Here is a 14014-nt window from a genome sequence, read left to right as displayed (position 1 = left end):
TGATCTTGTTACCAAGAGCACTAGGAGATATTAAGAGTTTCATAAATATTTAGAGAATGACAAAGAATGTTAATGATGCAGGACAGAAAAGTTCCCTTCCCTTTAAAAATAATTCAGACTAATGGAAGACCTTGAGAGACATTTCAAGTATTTCATTCCAAGCCTTGAGCACATGATCTGAGAAGGGGCTGCCAGAAAGAAGCCCCTCGTTGACCTCTTTTATGCTTCAATTCTGGCCTTACATATCAAATGAAATCCAAGAGGGATGAGCTGTAGGGGCACCTTTCCAGGACCAGCTATGTGGGGTTCATAAAGCTGCATGAGAAGATGCCGGTGCTATCAACCCTCAGCACTTCTGACATTTTCATCAGAAAAGTTTTCATACTGTCTAGGGATCAACTGCATGATGCCATCTCTGTCAGCCATGAGCTCATGTGCCCAGACAAGAACTGGTATGATAAAGAATTTATTCCAATCGATGTCCCTGGGCATCAGGTCAAGACTGTCATCTAAGCCCTGCCAGTTACAGGATCATTATAAATCACCCCTTGACCCTGAAAGCCACAGGGTTTTCATTATAACACAGACAATGAAGGAAATAATTATAAGATTTGATACACTGTTACCATTTGGGGGGCTTTATTTGGTAATCTCTTGAGACTGAAGTGGAGATACATGAGAGAAAAATTTAGCCTCAAGACTGGTAACAGTTCTTATAGTAGCTGATGGAGAAAACCATCACTCCTTGGAAAAATAAAACCTTCTATTCTAGTTTGCTTTCTATTACTCTGATAAGACACCAAGACCCAAAGCAACTTGAGGAGAAAGGATTTATTTTACTTTTAGATATATTCCATCCCAAAGAGAATTGAGGGCACAAGTTGAGATAGGAACCTGGAGGTAGAAGCTGAAGTAGGGACCACAGAACACTGCTTACTACCTGGTTTGCTCCCCATGGCCCACTCAACTTGGTTTTGTTTACTTATGTGTTTGTTCACAACACAAGGCCGCTAGTTAGATAGACCCTTCCACATCAACCTATAAGCAATCTGAAGGAGGCATTTTCTCAGTTGACGTTTCCTACTCCTAGATGAGCCTAGCTTGTATCAAACTGATAAAAACAAAGCAGCACATCTTCCATAAATAATGCTATCAACTTCCATGAGTAAATTACATACATAACACCATAGAATGTTTAGGCTACTGCAAAACATGACAGCATCCCCTACCATAAATAATAGTAGAGATTGGATGGCTTAAGCAAAACATATTTATTTTTTCATAGATGTAAAGTCAAGAAGTCCAAGATCAGGGTGTCATCCCAGCTGGATCCCCGAGAGGAAACTCTTCCTGAACTCAAGATGGTGTCTTCTTAGTGTCCTCATGTGCCAAGGAGGAAGACAGGTAGAGGGAGCGATCTCTAGACTCTCTTCTTACAAGGACGCTGGTCTTAAAATGTGGGTCCCACACTCATGATTCTATTTAAATCTAATTATCATCCATGGTCCTCATCTCCAAATACTTTTTTTTCATGGTTCCATGTGGTGAGATTTAATGGGGAATGAGACAAGAGGAAGGGGCAAGAAAAAGAAGAGAAAAGAGATCTCCAAATACTTTTATGTAAGGTAGAGAGCTTCACCCTTGAAGTAGGAATAGTGGTAGATGAGGCAACAATGATTCAATTCATAGCAACGTATTTGGCAGGAATCGGAGACTCTAAGTGCACTTGTGAATTAAGACATTAAAAATGATCATTAAAGAATTATGATCCAGTCTAATGGATGATTGGTAGTGGTGTGTGTGTAGGGTACAAGAAATCAAACATAAAAAAATGTGAGAAGCAAGGAGAGCATGATGAGCTAGTGAGACAGACAACAGAACAAACCGAAGGAACATTCCTTTGAGTAGGGATTGCCCAACACTCAAGCCTAAGTCTGTTTACACTTGTTTTAGTGAATACTCCTCCTACTCACCCCTTTTTCTCAAAGTCCCAGTTGATTTTGCAGCACACAAATGTGCTCTGTGGAGCAATTCTTACTGAAGTACTTAAGGAAAGGACTTAGGTTTAATTAAACCTTAGCCTTCTATGAGCCAGAGATAGATACAATCTGGCAAAATCATCCATGAAAGTGGAAAATTACCCATTACCCCAATAGCTCAGTGCATCTTGAAGCCTCATCTGAGAAGCTTTTATTTACAATAGATGTTGATTAACACAGACCGCAACTGACTGAAGTTCAAAAACAAGTAACTGCAATTCTCAGTCCCAAATAGAACCAAGCCCCTCCTCCCAAGGCTCAGGGACCAAAGCAGAACAGAAGGCAAAAAGAACGAAAGAGGTAGAGGCCGTGGATGAGTACAAGGAAATCGTGTCATAAGGACACAACGGAACAACTGCACATATGAACCCACAGCAGTTGTGACAGCGCCCACAGGTCTACGGAAGCTCATGCCAGACTGAATCCCAGAATGGAGAGGGGTGCATGCACATAATGCCACCCCAAGCCCAGGAAATATTATCAATCATTAGCTGCTGAGAAAGGAAGAGTTGGTTTTCTCTAAGAACATAGACTCTAGTAAGTCAACCATGCTTCAATAGAAGACATACAAAAACACTCAAGCCACACAAATTGGTCTTGATGGGGAAAAAAATGACACAAAGTTGGATGAATGGAGAAGGGACATGGATCAGGGAAGAGTTAGTGGATGGAGTGAATATGCTCAAAATACACTGTGTGGAATTCTAAAAGAACTAAGAAATTTTTAAAAGAAAGGGAGGAAGGGAAAGAGGGAGGGAGGAAAGAAAGAAGGAATGAAAGAAGGAAAGGAAAGGAAAAAGAAAGAAGGAAAGGAAGAAAGAAAAAAGAAAGAAAGGAAGGAAGGAAGGAAGGAAGAAGGAAGGAAGGGAAGAATGAAAAGGAAAACCTGGAAAACGTAAGGTGACTTGGGGAATGTGTCTTCTATTATAGACACAATCAGATAATCAATACTTACCTGACTTGCAAGAAACAGAGTTCCCTCAGCTAACACAGGATAAATAGAAAAATATTACAGGTATTTTATTCAATGTGAATGAATATGAAAATAGAATCAGGACAGGTCAGGTGGAAAACAGAAATCCTTCCCTGAATATTCTCCCGCTGTGTCCAGACTTTCACTCTCCTAAACAACTCCCAGAGAGGCAGCTGCCACATCAGCTGCCCTGTGGGTCTCTTAGTCAACAGGAGCACTGCAAGGTTCTTTTTCAAAATTAACACATACAGAGTCTGTTTGTCTCAGGGTGGGAGGAAGGGAAGAACTAAATAACTGCCTTTTCTTATTCTCATATGATCAAATATGAACAAGTGTTTGCAAAATGCAACTTCTTGAGAGGTATGTGTCACTCCTCCAAGACCTCATGAAAGATGATTATGAATGTGAAGGAGAAGAGAAAACTTTTTATTTATTCCAAGAATTTCAGCTAATGAAAATGCCAGTTTGAACTCCCTCTCATCAGGAGTTCTGCACCCAGCCTCTCTAGCGGAACCCTTGGCACAGACACTCCTGATGCCTGTGGGATTCCGTGAACTCTACTCCCTCTCCATGATTCTTATAATCAGAAACCCTATCACTCACTGAGACACAGAAGCCTCCTTCCTGCTTTCACCTTTATTGTAGGGACTGCCCACCTCCACACACCAAACGCTCTCTAGGCCCCTCTCCCTCACCCCAGTTCAGCCCTCCCTCTTTTCAGGACTCTCTCCTCTTCTTGGTCATCCTTCTGTGTGGCTCTTGACAAGAATCAGCATTTGATGAATCCTACAGCCTTCCTTTGAAGTCCCCACAGCTTAATTAAGCATGCCTAGCCCAAGGCACAGAAATGCCCCTTTCAGCCTATATATCAGAGACTTGTTATTGAGAGACTCATTTGCATAATGAGGTGATGGTGGAAAATAAGAAAAGCCACATTCTCATATATGACCACTTAGGGAGCTGAGAATCTTGTTGCAAGGAAATGGGAATAGCTGCCCTAGTCGAGCCTCAGCCAGGATGACAAGAGTTTTGGCTTTATATACAGAGGGACATGAGTGAGACATGGCTAGATCCCAGCTCTGCCTAGCTAAGACCAATTGTGGGCAAACACTTTGTCAGATCTTAGGACTGGTAACCATGCCTTATGGCCATTGTGAGTAAGAATTACCTGTAGCAGTACAATAGCTGACACAGTTTGAAAGAAAAATGTCCCTATTGGCTCACATCGCTGAACATTTGGTACCCAGCTGAGGGTGCCATATTTTTTATTATATATTTCTTTACTTACATTTCAAAGGTTATTCCCCTCCCTGGTTTTCTGTCCATAAGCCCCCATTCCCTCCCCTCCTCCTCACCCATATGGGTATTCCCCCTATACATCCCCCTTATTGCCCTCCCCCATATTCCCCTGCAATGGGGGTCCAACCTTGGCAGGACCAAGGGCTTCCCCTTCCACTGGTGCCCCAACAAGGCTATTCTCTGCTACATATGCAGTTGGAGCCCTGGGTCAGTCCATGACCCAGTAGTGGTTTAGTCCTTAGAAGCTCTGGTTGGTTGGTATTGTTGTTTTTATGGGGTTGCAAACTCCTTCAACTCTTTCAATACTTCCTCTAATTCCCCCTAAGGGGGTCCTGAGGGTACCATTTTGAACGGTTGTAGAGCCTTTAGTGGATAGAGCCTGGCTGAAGAAAGTGCATAGCTAAGAGGTTTAATGCTCTGTCTGCACCTCCTATCTGCTTTTTCTTCCTGACTGAGGATAGCATGTGCCCACCCGCCTCACATTCCTGCTGTCATGCCTTCACAGCAGTGATGCACTGTCCTTTTTAAACTCTTAGGATCCCAGGTATTTTATCACAGCAATGAGAAAAGTAACTCTTGAAGATATTTACTAGGGGACAAAGCGTGCTCTCATTTCTAGTGATCAACCGTAGTGCATAGCAGAGTGTTTTCTGGAAAGCTCATGGAGACCCACTTTTGTTCTCCCATGGAGGTTACTACAACTTGGAGAATAAGAGTAACTATTTGCTGTTTGATACAACCAACCATTAGCAGTCAATGCTCCAAGTTCTAAGACTTCATATGAGAAAAAACAAAAACTGTCACATGCTCCTATCTTTACTGGGGAACGCATACATTTTAGTAGGTATTGTGCTCTATATTGTATCTAAAAGAAAAGTAAGGCTCTGAGCATACAAATGGCTTGTTTTAGGTTTTATGTCAGTCAATATCCCAATAGACACAGCGGAGCTGATAAGAAATGATCAAGTATCCAGAAATTAACAGTTGAAAGCTGTTAGCTCTCTAGGGTTGAATAGGGTAGAGAGGAGTTGCTGTAGAGGAATGCTGTTCCTGTACTCCAAGGAGAACAAGAGCCATAGAAAAGGATCCACCCAATAGGACCCACTACCATGCCAGGGAGGCAAGGAAGCAACAACAAGGAAGCGTGTGCACTGGAGTTAACCCCTCCCATATCCCAGCTACTCCCTTCCCAGTCTCTGTTGATACCGTCCATTGAGTGAACCCAACAGGAATCAGAGAGCAAGAACCCTTGGGCAAGGCAGTCCACGTTAGACTCTCTGGCTTAGAGAATAACAGGAGAGTGTTAAAGAAAAGAGACAACCTAGAAGTTCCACAGCTTCTAAGCAGTGAACCTAGAACCTCTCTCAACAATTGCTATATTCCAACACCAGTTTCTGCTACATGGAAATTAATATAAACTGTCATTCCTGGTTGGGGCTCACCTACAAAGGACATGACAGAAAACTACAGGATACTTATGAAGAGAGAAATAAGGACAAAATAAAGCTGACTTTGGATAGATGGTTCATTACTCATTCATCTGTGCCCCCTATCTGAGGACTTCAGGTCAGTCAATCACTATTTTCTGCTTCAAGGGAAGCAGCCCTATTAAATCCCCTACTTGACCCACAACCTCATCCAATATATAGAATTCCAATGAAGTACACATTCTCCATCTCCTTACACAGAACAACAGATTCAACAGACACCTACCACAAGCTACAAATTCTTCAAGGCATGGGTAATAAGTAGACAAGCATTTCTGATCTTTGGAGCTTATGTTCAAGCAGAGGAGCAAACCATAATATATCAACCAAGCAAAGCAGGTCCTATAAGTAGTGGGAGTGGCTAAGGAAGACAATAGAGCAGAGAAATGAGATAGTAAGAATTCCTACTTAAGCAGTGTGGTCAGGGAAGGTCTCACTAAAAGCTTGAAAAGGTATGAGACATTTCACATATTTATACGTTCTGATAAATGTTAGCTATTAATACTGTTCAAAGACATTTTTAGCTTCTGGTAATAATAGCTTCCTTATCACCACCATGATGAGATAAGTCTGAGAGATTCTGGCTCTGACCAATACCAGTCCTTCTAAGAGAGAGACCCTGATCTCCCTTCTAAGAGAACTGGATCACCTTTGGTGAAATGTACTCTGCCCATATACTCGTCTTTTTGGAATGTAGGTAGCAGTCTCAGATGAACTGGATTGCTGACATTCAATATGGGCTCTTCTGTTAAGAGGAGCTTAGGAATACGTCATTTCAGGGACAGCCACTTCACTCAGGGTCATCTGCAATTGGATGCCCTTGGTTTGAGGCAATATAGGTTGGAGTAGGCCAGAATATATTGAAACAATAAATTAATTGGAATCCCTGGAGCTTAACATAACACAAGTTTATTTCTTATTCATCTAACATCCATTCCTAAGTGACCCTTGAAGATAGCTCTAGGCCACTTCAATCTTATGACTCCATCAAGTCTTGAGTCTACACAAGACTTTTTCCTCAATGGGGAGGAAGAGAGTCTTAGATATTTCATACTTGCTCCCAAATGTCAACCTGGGAGTAAAGAGCACTATTTCTGTACATAGGTCAATTGGCTAAATCTAGTGATAGGGCTTCATGGTTCCACCTCCTAAAAGTGAGATCATGTGAATAGCTCCCTGACAGGAAGGAAAATGGGGAAGTGTTAATAATGTCAAACAGAATCATTTGTCTCTACTCCAGAGGGGTGGGAAAGGCAATATAAATGCCACCCTCCATGCTCTCAGTACCAGCAAAGATAGCTTTATCAAAAGAATGGCTTTGGGCGCTTTAGTCTGTAAGGTAACCATAAGAGTTTTCCCATAATACCCCAAACAAAACATGAGTATATGCTTCTTAAATCTCTTTCAAAAAGACAACCAGATTGGCATTTCCCCCCACAGGGACCACACGAAAAATTCCCATTATTACCGCAGAGTTATAACTTAGCAAAACTCAGTCAAGTGATTATGTAAGTTCTTCCCCAAGAGCAAGGGCTTACTTAGCCTCCCTACAGCATTCATGAATGAATATGCTATGCTACATGAAGCACAACTCCTGATGATCAGTATTTTATATTAAATGGACTCCCACAAATCAACACACATTAAAGAATGCTGTCCAGAAGACTTGGTCTGTGGTCTCTTTATTATGTTCACTTCCTATATTAGGAGAGCATCCTCAAATCACCTCATTGTTGACTACTGTACTGAAGTTTGCTTTAGGACTGATGACTGGCATGACCTGAATTTGATCCACTAAACCCACAATGGAAGGAAGGAACTGACTCTTAAAAGTTATCCTCTGAACTCTTTGGACAGCCTGTGGCAAGTGCATAGCTACCCTCACACACAATAATCATAAATAAACATAGAAAATTTTGAAAATAAAGCTTGCCCTCTGGGTTATTTTTAATAAGGGGAAAGGAGTGAAAATAAGAACATGATTCAGTGATCACTAGAGATAAATTATCACTCACCATTTTCACTCAAAGTGGTGACATCAAATTTACAACACCTGCTCTTTAGACCCTGTTGTGTATGAGGCCTAAGACAGAGTTTGTCTTATGTCAATAGCATCCACAACCAGACACAGCCCTTATCTATTCACTTTCTATAGATTCCTGATGTATCAGGACATACAAGAAGGACTCTTAGACACTTAAGAGAGTCACAAAAACACTTCTGAGGGTACGTATTTGGTAGGCTTCTGTTCAATAGCCTAATCTGTTGGAATCAGAGCACTCTGGCCCTGTGGTCAATATCTATCAGATATGTCCCTTGTGTCCTACTTCCTTGAGCCAGCAGCCATCAACTGAGAACCCTGTCTTCTTACAACTGGCTAAGCTGTCATTGTGTCATCATGTTTGAAAACATTTCATTACCTTCTTGAAACTACACTCTTAACCACAAGGAAGAGGACACCAAAAGCTGTTCCTCAAGACATGAGCTACAGGTGCAGGAGGCCTCGTTCCAGACACAGCTGCTCACACCTGCCACCACGAAATGCTGAGAACATCACTCCAACACTAATAACCCTTAGTGAGCCACAGACAGCCCCATCTACAGCTATTGCAGACCTAGTAACAGTCTTCAAGCAAGGCCTGCTGAAGAGGAACTCTCCAGTGAGTCAGCAAAACAGGTTATGATGTGTAAGGTTTGGTACTGGTCAGAACATTATGCAAGGCTGATGGAATTAGACAGAATCCCCTTTTCTGAATAGAGATACAGACTATATTTAATCTTCTCCTGTCTGCTAGGAGGATTCCTTCCGTGCAAGGTTTCAGTGCTCCTGCATTAGGTTTCAGTGAAGGTCTCCATAACATCTCTTGTCTCCTTGTGATCTTGGTCAGGGTTAGAGCAGGCTGAGTTGGTTGCACAGAGAGCCTGGTGCTTTTAGCCACAACCATGGAGACTGCACTCCACTCAGGAAGCTGGGAGTGCAGAGCATCACTGGAACCTGAACACCCCAAAGCTGTCACACTAGAACAGCAGCTAAAGTGCTTCAGAAATCCACCAAGGAGAGAATCTGCTAGAAGCTGAGACCAGAGAAAGTAAGGAGTTATGAAGAACCAAAAACAAACACTGAAAATTACTGTAAGGCCAGGTCATTAGAAAAGCTTGAAGAAGATGCCAAGGGATAAAATCAAGACAAGGATTTTGATGCCTGACATTCAAGAGCTATAAATCCGGCCTAGTGTAGGTACTCTGTGCTCTTTGAAAGTCTAGACAAAAAAACATAGAGTCTTTGGGTTTAAAAGCTGGGCCCATGAATCTCTGGGACCCATAGCAATCAATACAAAAGGGAGTCTGTCTGTGATTCCTCTCCTGGTCCAGCAAAAGAACCCCTAAGAAGCATTCTGTAACAAAACCAATATGTTAGAAAGAATAAACCTAAATGTTTTACTTACCTGTCCCAAAGAGATCATGGGAGTTGATAAATTCCAATAGCAGAGGGTTCAGCCAAAAGGAGAGGTGCACAGGAGCAAAAGGACCCACATAGGGCTATGCCAAAGCCTAAAGGTCTTGGGGTGTCTCTGCTAGGCTTTCCCTAACAAGTTGTAGATTATGTAGCTGAAAGGAAAGATACTGAGGGGTGGTCTTGTTTAGCCGACTTGGGTGTTGGCCATTAAATTTTTTCATGGTCAACAGCTGTGGAGTCTGCTGATTCTGGGTTAGTAAGAGAGGAAGGAGAGGGCTCCCTGACTGTTCACACAGGACAGAGGTGATCAATTGGGTATGTCTGGATTTCAGATAACATATGCCAGTCTAAAAATTGGTACCCAGGGTAAGCAAACACATAGCAATGGGTAGCCCAGAAAGGAGGTGTAAAAATTTAAATGGATCAAGCAGCACTGAAAGAAATGTTTGCCATAGCATACCTGGTCATAGCAGTCGATCACTGACAGGCAGGGTAGCTTAATAAGTGGGCTTTGATGGATCTGTCGTTGCCTCTCCACAGAAGTTCCCTAGGTGGAAAATATTAAAAATTTGATTTTATAGCATTATACAAGTTATACATGATTGACATCAAATAAACACATTAAATTAAAATTCAAAGCCACCCCCAACTCTATTTCTTCTTCCTATGGGTCCTACCCAATTCCAATAGGCCTGAAGGTCATATTAGCCACAGAACAGTCTTTTCTGTACTTGGACGATGCACACACTCTTTACCTTTCTGCACACTGTTCAATATTGCACATCTGCCTTTCATCATCATATTTAGTCAAAAAAAGTCACACATCTTCCAGGTCAGGAGAGAGACGAGCTTTCCTCTCCCTAATGCACTTTGCATACAAGTCCTAAGTTGGGTGTGGGGTTTTGTTGTTGCTGCTGTTGTTGTTGTTGTTCTCCTCCTCCTCTCGCTCCTCCTCCTCTCCCTCCTCCTCTTCCTCCTCCTCCTCTCCCTCCTCCTCTCTTCCTCCTCTTCCTCCTCTTCCTCTTTCTTCTTCCTTTTCTTCTTTTGAAATTAGAAATAGCACTTCATGAGCGTTTCTATGTCTACATCTTTGGGTACCCATTTGTAGAACAGATTTCCAGAAGTGGAATTGCTAGATTAAAGGGTGAGCATATTTGAGATTTTGACTGGCATTGCCCATAGTTGGGCAAAAGTGTTGCATGCACTTATGTTTTCAGACATTATTTTAGTGATTAATTTTCCTCAAGAATAAAGGTATAAAAGACAAGAAGTAAAACCCAGAGACCAGAGACCACGACGGGGCAAGTAGAACAAGGAAGACACTTGCAAGCCACTGTACAAACCCCCATCCTGCCTGAACTAATGAGCCTGAAACCCAGCAGGAAAGGATTGAGAAGCTGCTGGTAATTAAACCCTGAGCAAGTCAGGACTTGAGAAGGCAGCTTCTCAGTAATAGATACTTTAAAAAAAGATGGAGGGCTTGGTGGGAGACAGCTTCTTAGCCACCTAGCTGGGTTTTGTTCAAGGATCTCTTTGCACTATTCCAGGAGAGGAGAGGACATTTGGATGAGGTTTTCTTTCAAAAACAAATACAAAATGTTTGAGTGGTGGTAATTTAATTCTAACCCCCCTCAAAATTCCCAGAGGGAACAAGATCCAGCCCAGTCGATGATTGAGTCATTTGGGCAGATCGGGGTTAAAGGGGTTGACGTCAATAAATTGGCCCTTTCTGGCCTGCCTTAGCTGTATTAATAAAAATGGTGCAAAACATCTTAACCTTATGCTTGTCAAGCTCCAAAGTAATCTATTGTCCTTTCCCAGATGAGATTTTCTAATGGAGGGCAGAGAGAGAGAAAGAGAGAGAGAGAGAGATCTGATCCCAGGATAAAATCCCCAAGTACCACTAAATACCTGCCAAGAAGTTTTCCTCTTGAAAAGAAAGAATGAAAACTAAGTCTTTAAAGGCATAGGATCCCAGATGCAGGGAAGCTCTGGTGGTGTTTTCTATAATGTATACAAAGCCATCAATGTCACATCCTCCTGCTTTTTCCTGGTGCCCTACTATGCCAGATTTCTCCTCTCTAGAGAAGTATTTTAACCCTCTATCCCCGTAACCCCCAAGTTACTCATACAAGTCTGATGAAATGCCTGGCAACCCCACAAATGAGAAATGACAAAGACTATGGTTCAATTCACATTTTTTCATAAGACTTTGATTCTACAAAGGACATATGTGCAGAGTTACAGACTACATGGAACCCCCAGTTATGAATATTGTCGCGTCTAGTGGAAATGCATAGTGAGTTCCTACCAAGGCTGGGGTCAGGTTTGCATCAATAAACAAATACATAAGCTTGTTGGGTGTGTGTTTTTGTTTAAAAATGTCTAATATGCTATTGATTCATTTCCACTAGACTCACAGACAACCCACGCCTGAAGGAAGCTTATCAAACATAGGTATTTCCTCTGAAAGGAACCTGACAGCCTGCATGCACAGAGCTATCCACCAGAAGTTATTCACTTCTCTCTCAATGGAGATCTAAGCTGATTCCATTTCTTGTTCTTGCGACGAGTGCAGCAGTAAACAGGGATGCACAAGTGTCTCGTGATAGGTTGTAGTGTCTTTTGGGACATCACTAGGTCACATGCTAGTTCTATTTCTACCCATTTAGAACCTTCCATATTGATTTCCACAGCAGTTCTACTAGTTTGGACTCTCAAATGAAGCTGTTCTTTCCCTACATCCTTGCCTGCAGCTGTTGCTCTTTTTTCTTGAGGATGGCCATTGTATCTAGGGAGGGATGGAGTCTTAAAGTCGTTTTATTTGCCTTTGCCTGATGGCTAACAATGTTGACCATTTTAAAAAATATTTCATGACCATTTCTTCTTTTGAGAACCCTGTTCATTAGGTCATTTGTATTTTTTTCTTATACTTTATTTCCAGACTTGAGAATTTGGTGACAGCCAAATCTTAGCAGAGTAAAAGCCATCCAACAAAAAGTTATATGTTGTGCGACTGCAAGGTGTCAACCACTCTTCTAGGCACTAGAGAACTAACAATAAAGAAAAAATAGAAGCACCTTTTCCCTCTTAGAGCATATATTCAAGGGCAGTAGGGAATGGATGGATAGATGGATGAAATTTTATACATAACATTTCATCTATCAGGATAGGAGTTTAGAGCTAAAAAGATAATTGGAATGAACTGGAAACATGATCACCAGGTTTCCTCCTCTAGAATTAGGGTAGCCTTTTTCTGACTCCCAGCAATCTGCAGCAGTAAAGGGAAATAGCCAAGATTGAATGGAGCCAGTGTGGACGTACGTAGAGATCGAGGCAGAACTGGCAGTGTTGGCAGTGAGCATGAACAGCTCGGCTGCAGTGCCATTCTGAAGAGCCCACTAACCCCTGTGCAGTGTGGCCAGAGACAAACAGGCACCCTATCTTGTAGGAACACAAGGGGCTACCCTGGTAGGAAAATGGGCACAGGGAAAAACACAGAGGTCTACTTCTAAAGTTGACTACAAGACGAGCAGCCTGATCATTCTATCGGTGTTTAGTGGGCAACTCTTATGTATAGGAATCATTCTGAGCACTGGAAATACAGTGAGCAAGGTAGGAATCCAAACTCCTCTACTGCTGCAGTCTGCACTTGGAGATAGATAACCAATCACCATAAATAAATATAGGAAGGAAAGGGTGCTAGTGACTTGAAATAGAGTAGTCCCAGAAAGCCTTAATCAGGAAATATTGGCATGCAGACAATTGCACTATGCTCCCCCCAGAAAACTAGCAACAGCACCCTAGCAACAGCTTACCTCATCACCAGGGGTATAAGAGGATTGGTTGCACACCTCTTTCTATTCTCTCCCTCTCTCCTGCATGTTCCCAGCAGGCCTCTTTCTCTCTGTCTCTCTCTGTCCTTCTATGTCTCCCTACCCACTTTCTCTATCTCTACCCTTTTCCAGGCTCTCTTCTCTTCCCCTGCCAATAAGTTTTCTTTATACTAGGTCTGTGGCCTGGCTTGGTTGTTGGAGGAAGGGGAGAATGCCACCTCACGGTGGGCCCACTGAGATGCTCCCTCCTGCCGCCATGCCACATTATATTGCTGTTTTGTAAAACACATCAGTCAGCACCTGTGTTATCTACAAAGAGGTGAGCATGGTTACAGGGATGATGATCAACAGGAACAAAGGTCATGTGCACCCAAGAAACCGAGGAGCTCCATGTGGCTGGAGCAAAGGGAGCTGAAGGGAGAAGAGTGGCGGAGACAGAAAACCAAAGTGTGAATGGCTCTGAGGGTAGAGGGAAGGGAGAAAGCAGTTGTTTCATGTCAAGTTAGCTCTTAATCCCTAGGAGGAGGGAATCATGTTGAAGGGTTGCAAGGAGAGATTGTGCTGCAACATGAGATTTAAATCTGTTCTTCATCATTATTGTTTAGAAAGTAGACAAGAGAAGCCTTCTGAACACAAGGCTAACATTAAGGAGTAGATGTAAAACCGCCTTTGATACAATGCTGACTCAGCTCAGCTATTGCCCACCCCCCATCCCTGCTTCTTACATTGCTTTGTCTAAGAACAAGATTAATGGCAGAGCCTGGGGCTGGGCCTTGGCAGCTACAGCTGGGGACAAAGTGACACCAACTGTAAAACAAACTAGCCAAGAAGGCAAGAGCTATAGGGTAACTCAAAACTCATTTCCAGGTTGTCCTTACATCAGTGGGCTTTAAAAACTATGAAAGACCATACTCATAGAGATC

The 14014-nt window shown here is 42.4% G+C and overlaps 1 protein-coding gene across 2 annotated transcripts in view; it reads right to left on the bottom strand.

The window, feature by feature from the left end:
- The window catches only part of LOC148004129 (uncharacterized), a 48186-nt gene that overhangs the window by 19840 nt on the left and 14332 nt on the right, over nucleotides 1–14014 (bottom strand). For both annotated transcript variants that reach the window (XR_015627649.1, XM_087564135.1), the window contains one exon: nucleotides 9716–9802. Coding sequence is in view for 1 of the 2 variants with exons in the window: in XM_087564135.1 (XP_087420261.1) it covers nucleotides 9716–9802 (87 nt within the window). In the remaining variant the exon portion in view is untranslated. The remainder of the gene's footprint in view (nucleotides 1–9715; nucleotides 9803–14014) is intronic.

This window comes from Rattus norvegicus, chromosome 8, assembly GCF_021556685.1.
Source record: "Rattus norvegicus strain SHRSP/BbbUtx chromosome 8, alternate assembly SHRSP_T2T, whole genome shotgun sequence".
Taxonomy (NCBI): domain Eukaryota; kingdom Metazoa; phylum Chordata; class Mammalia; order Rodentia; family Muridae; genus Rattus; species Rattus norvegicus.
The sequence above is the reverse complement of the archived record's forward strand: the minus strand, read 5'-3'. Positions and strand labels throughout refer to the sequence as shown.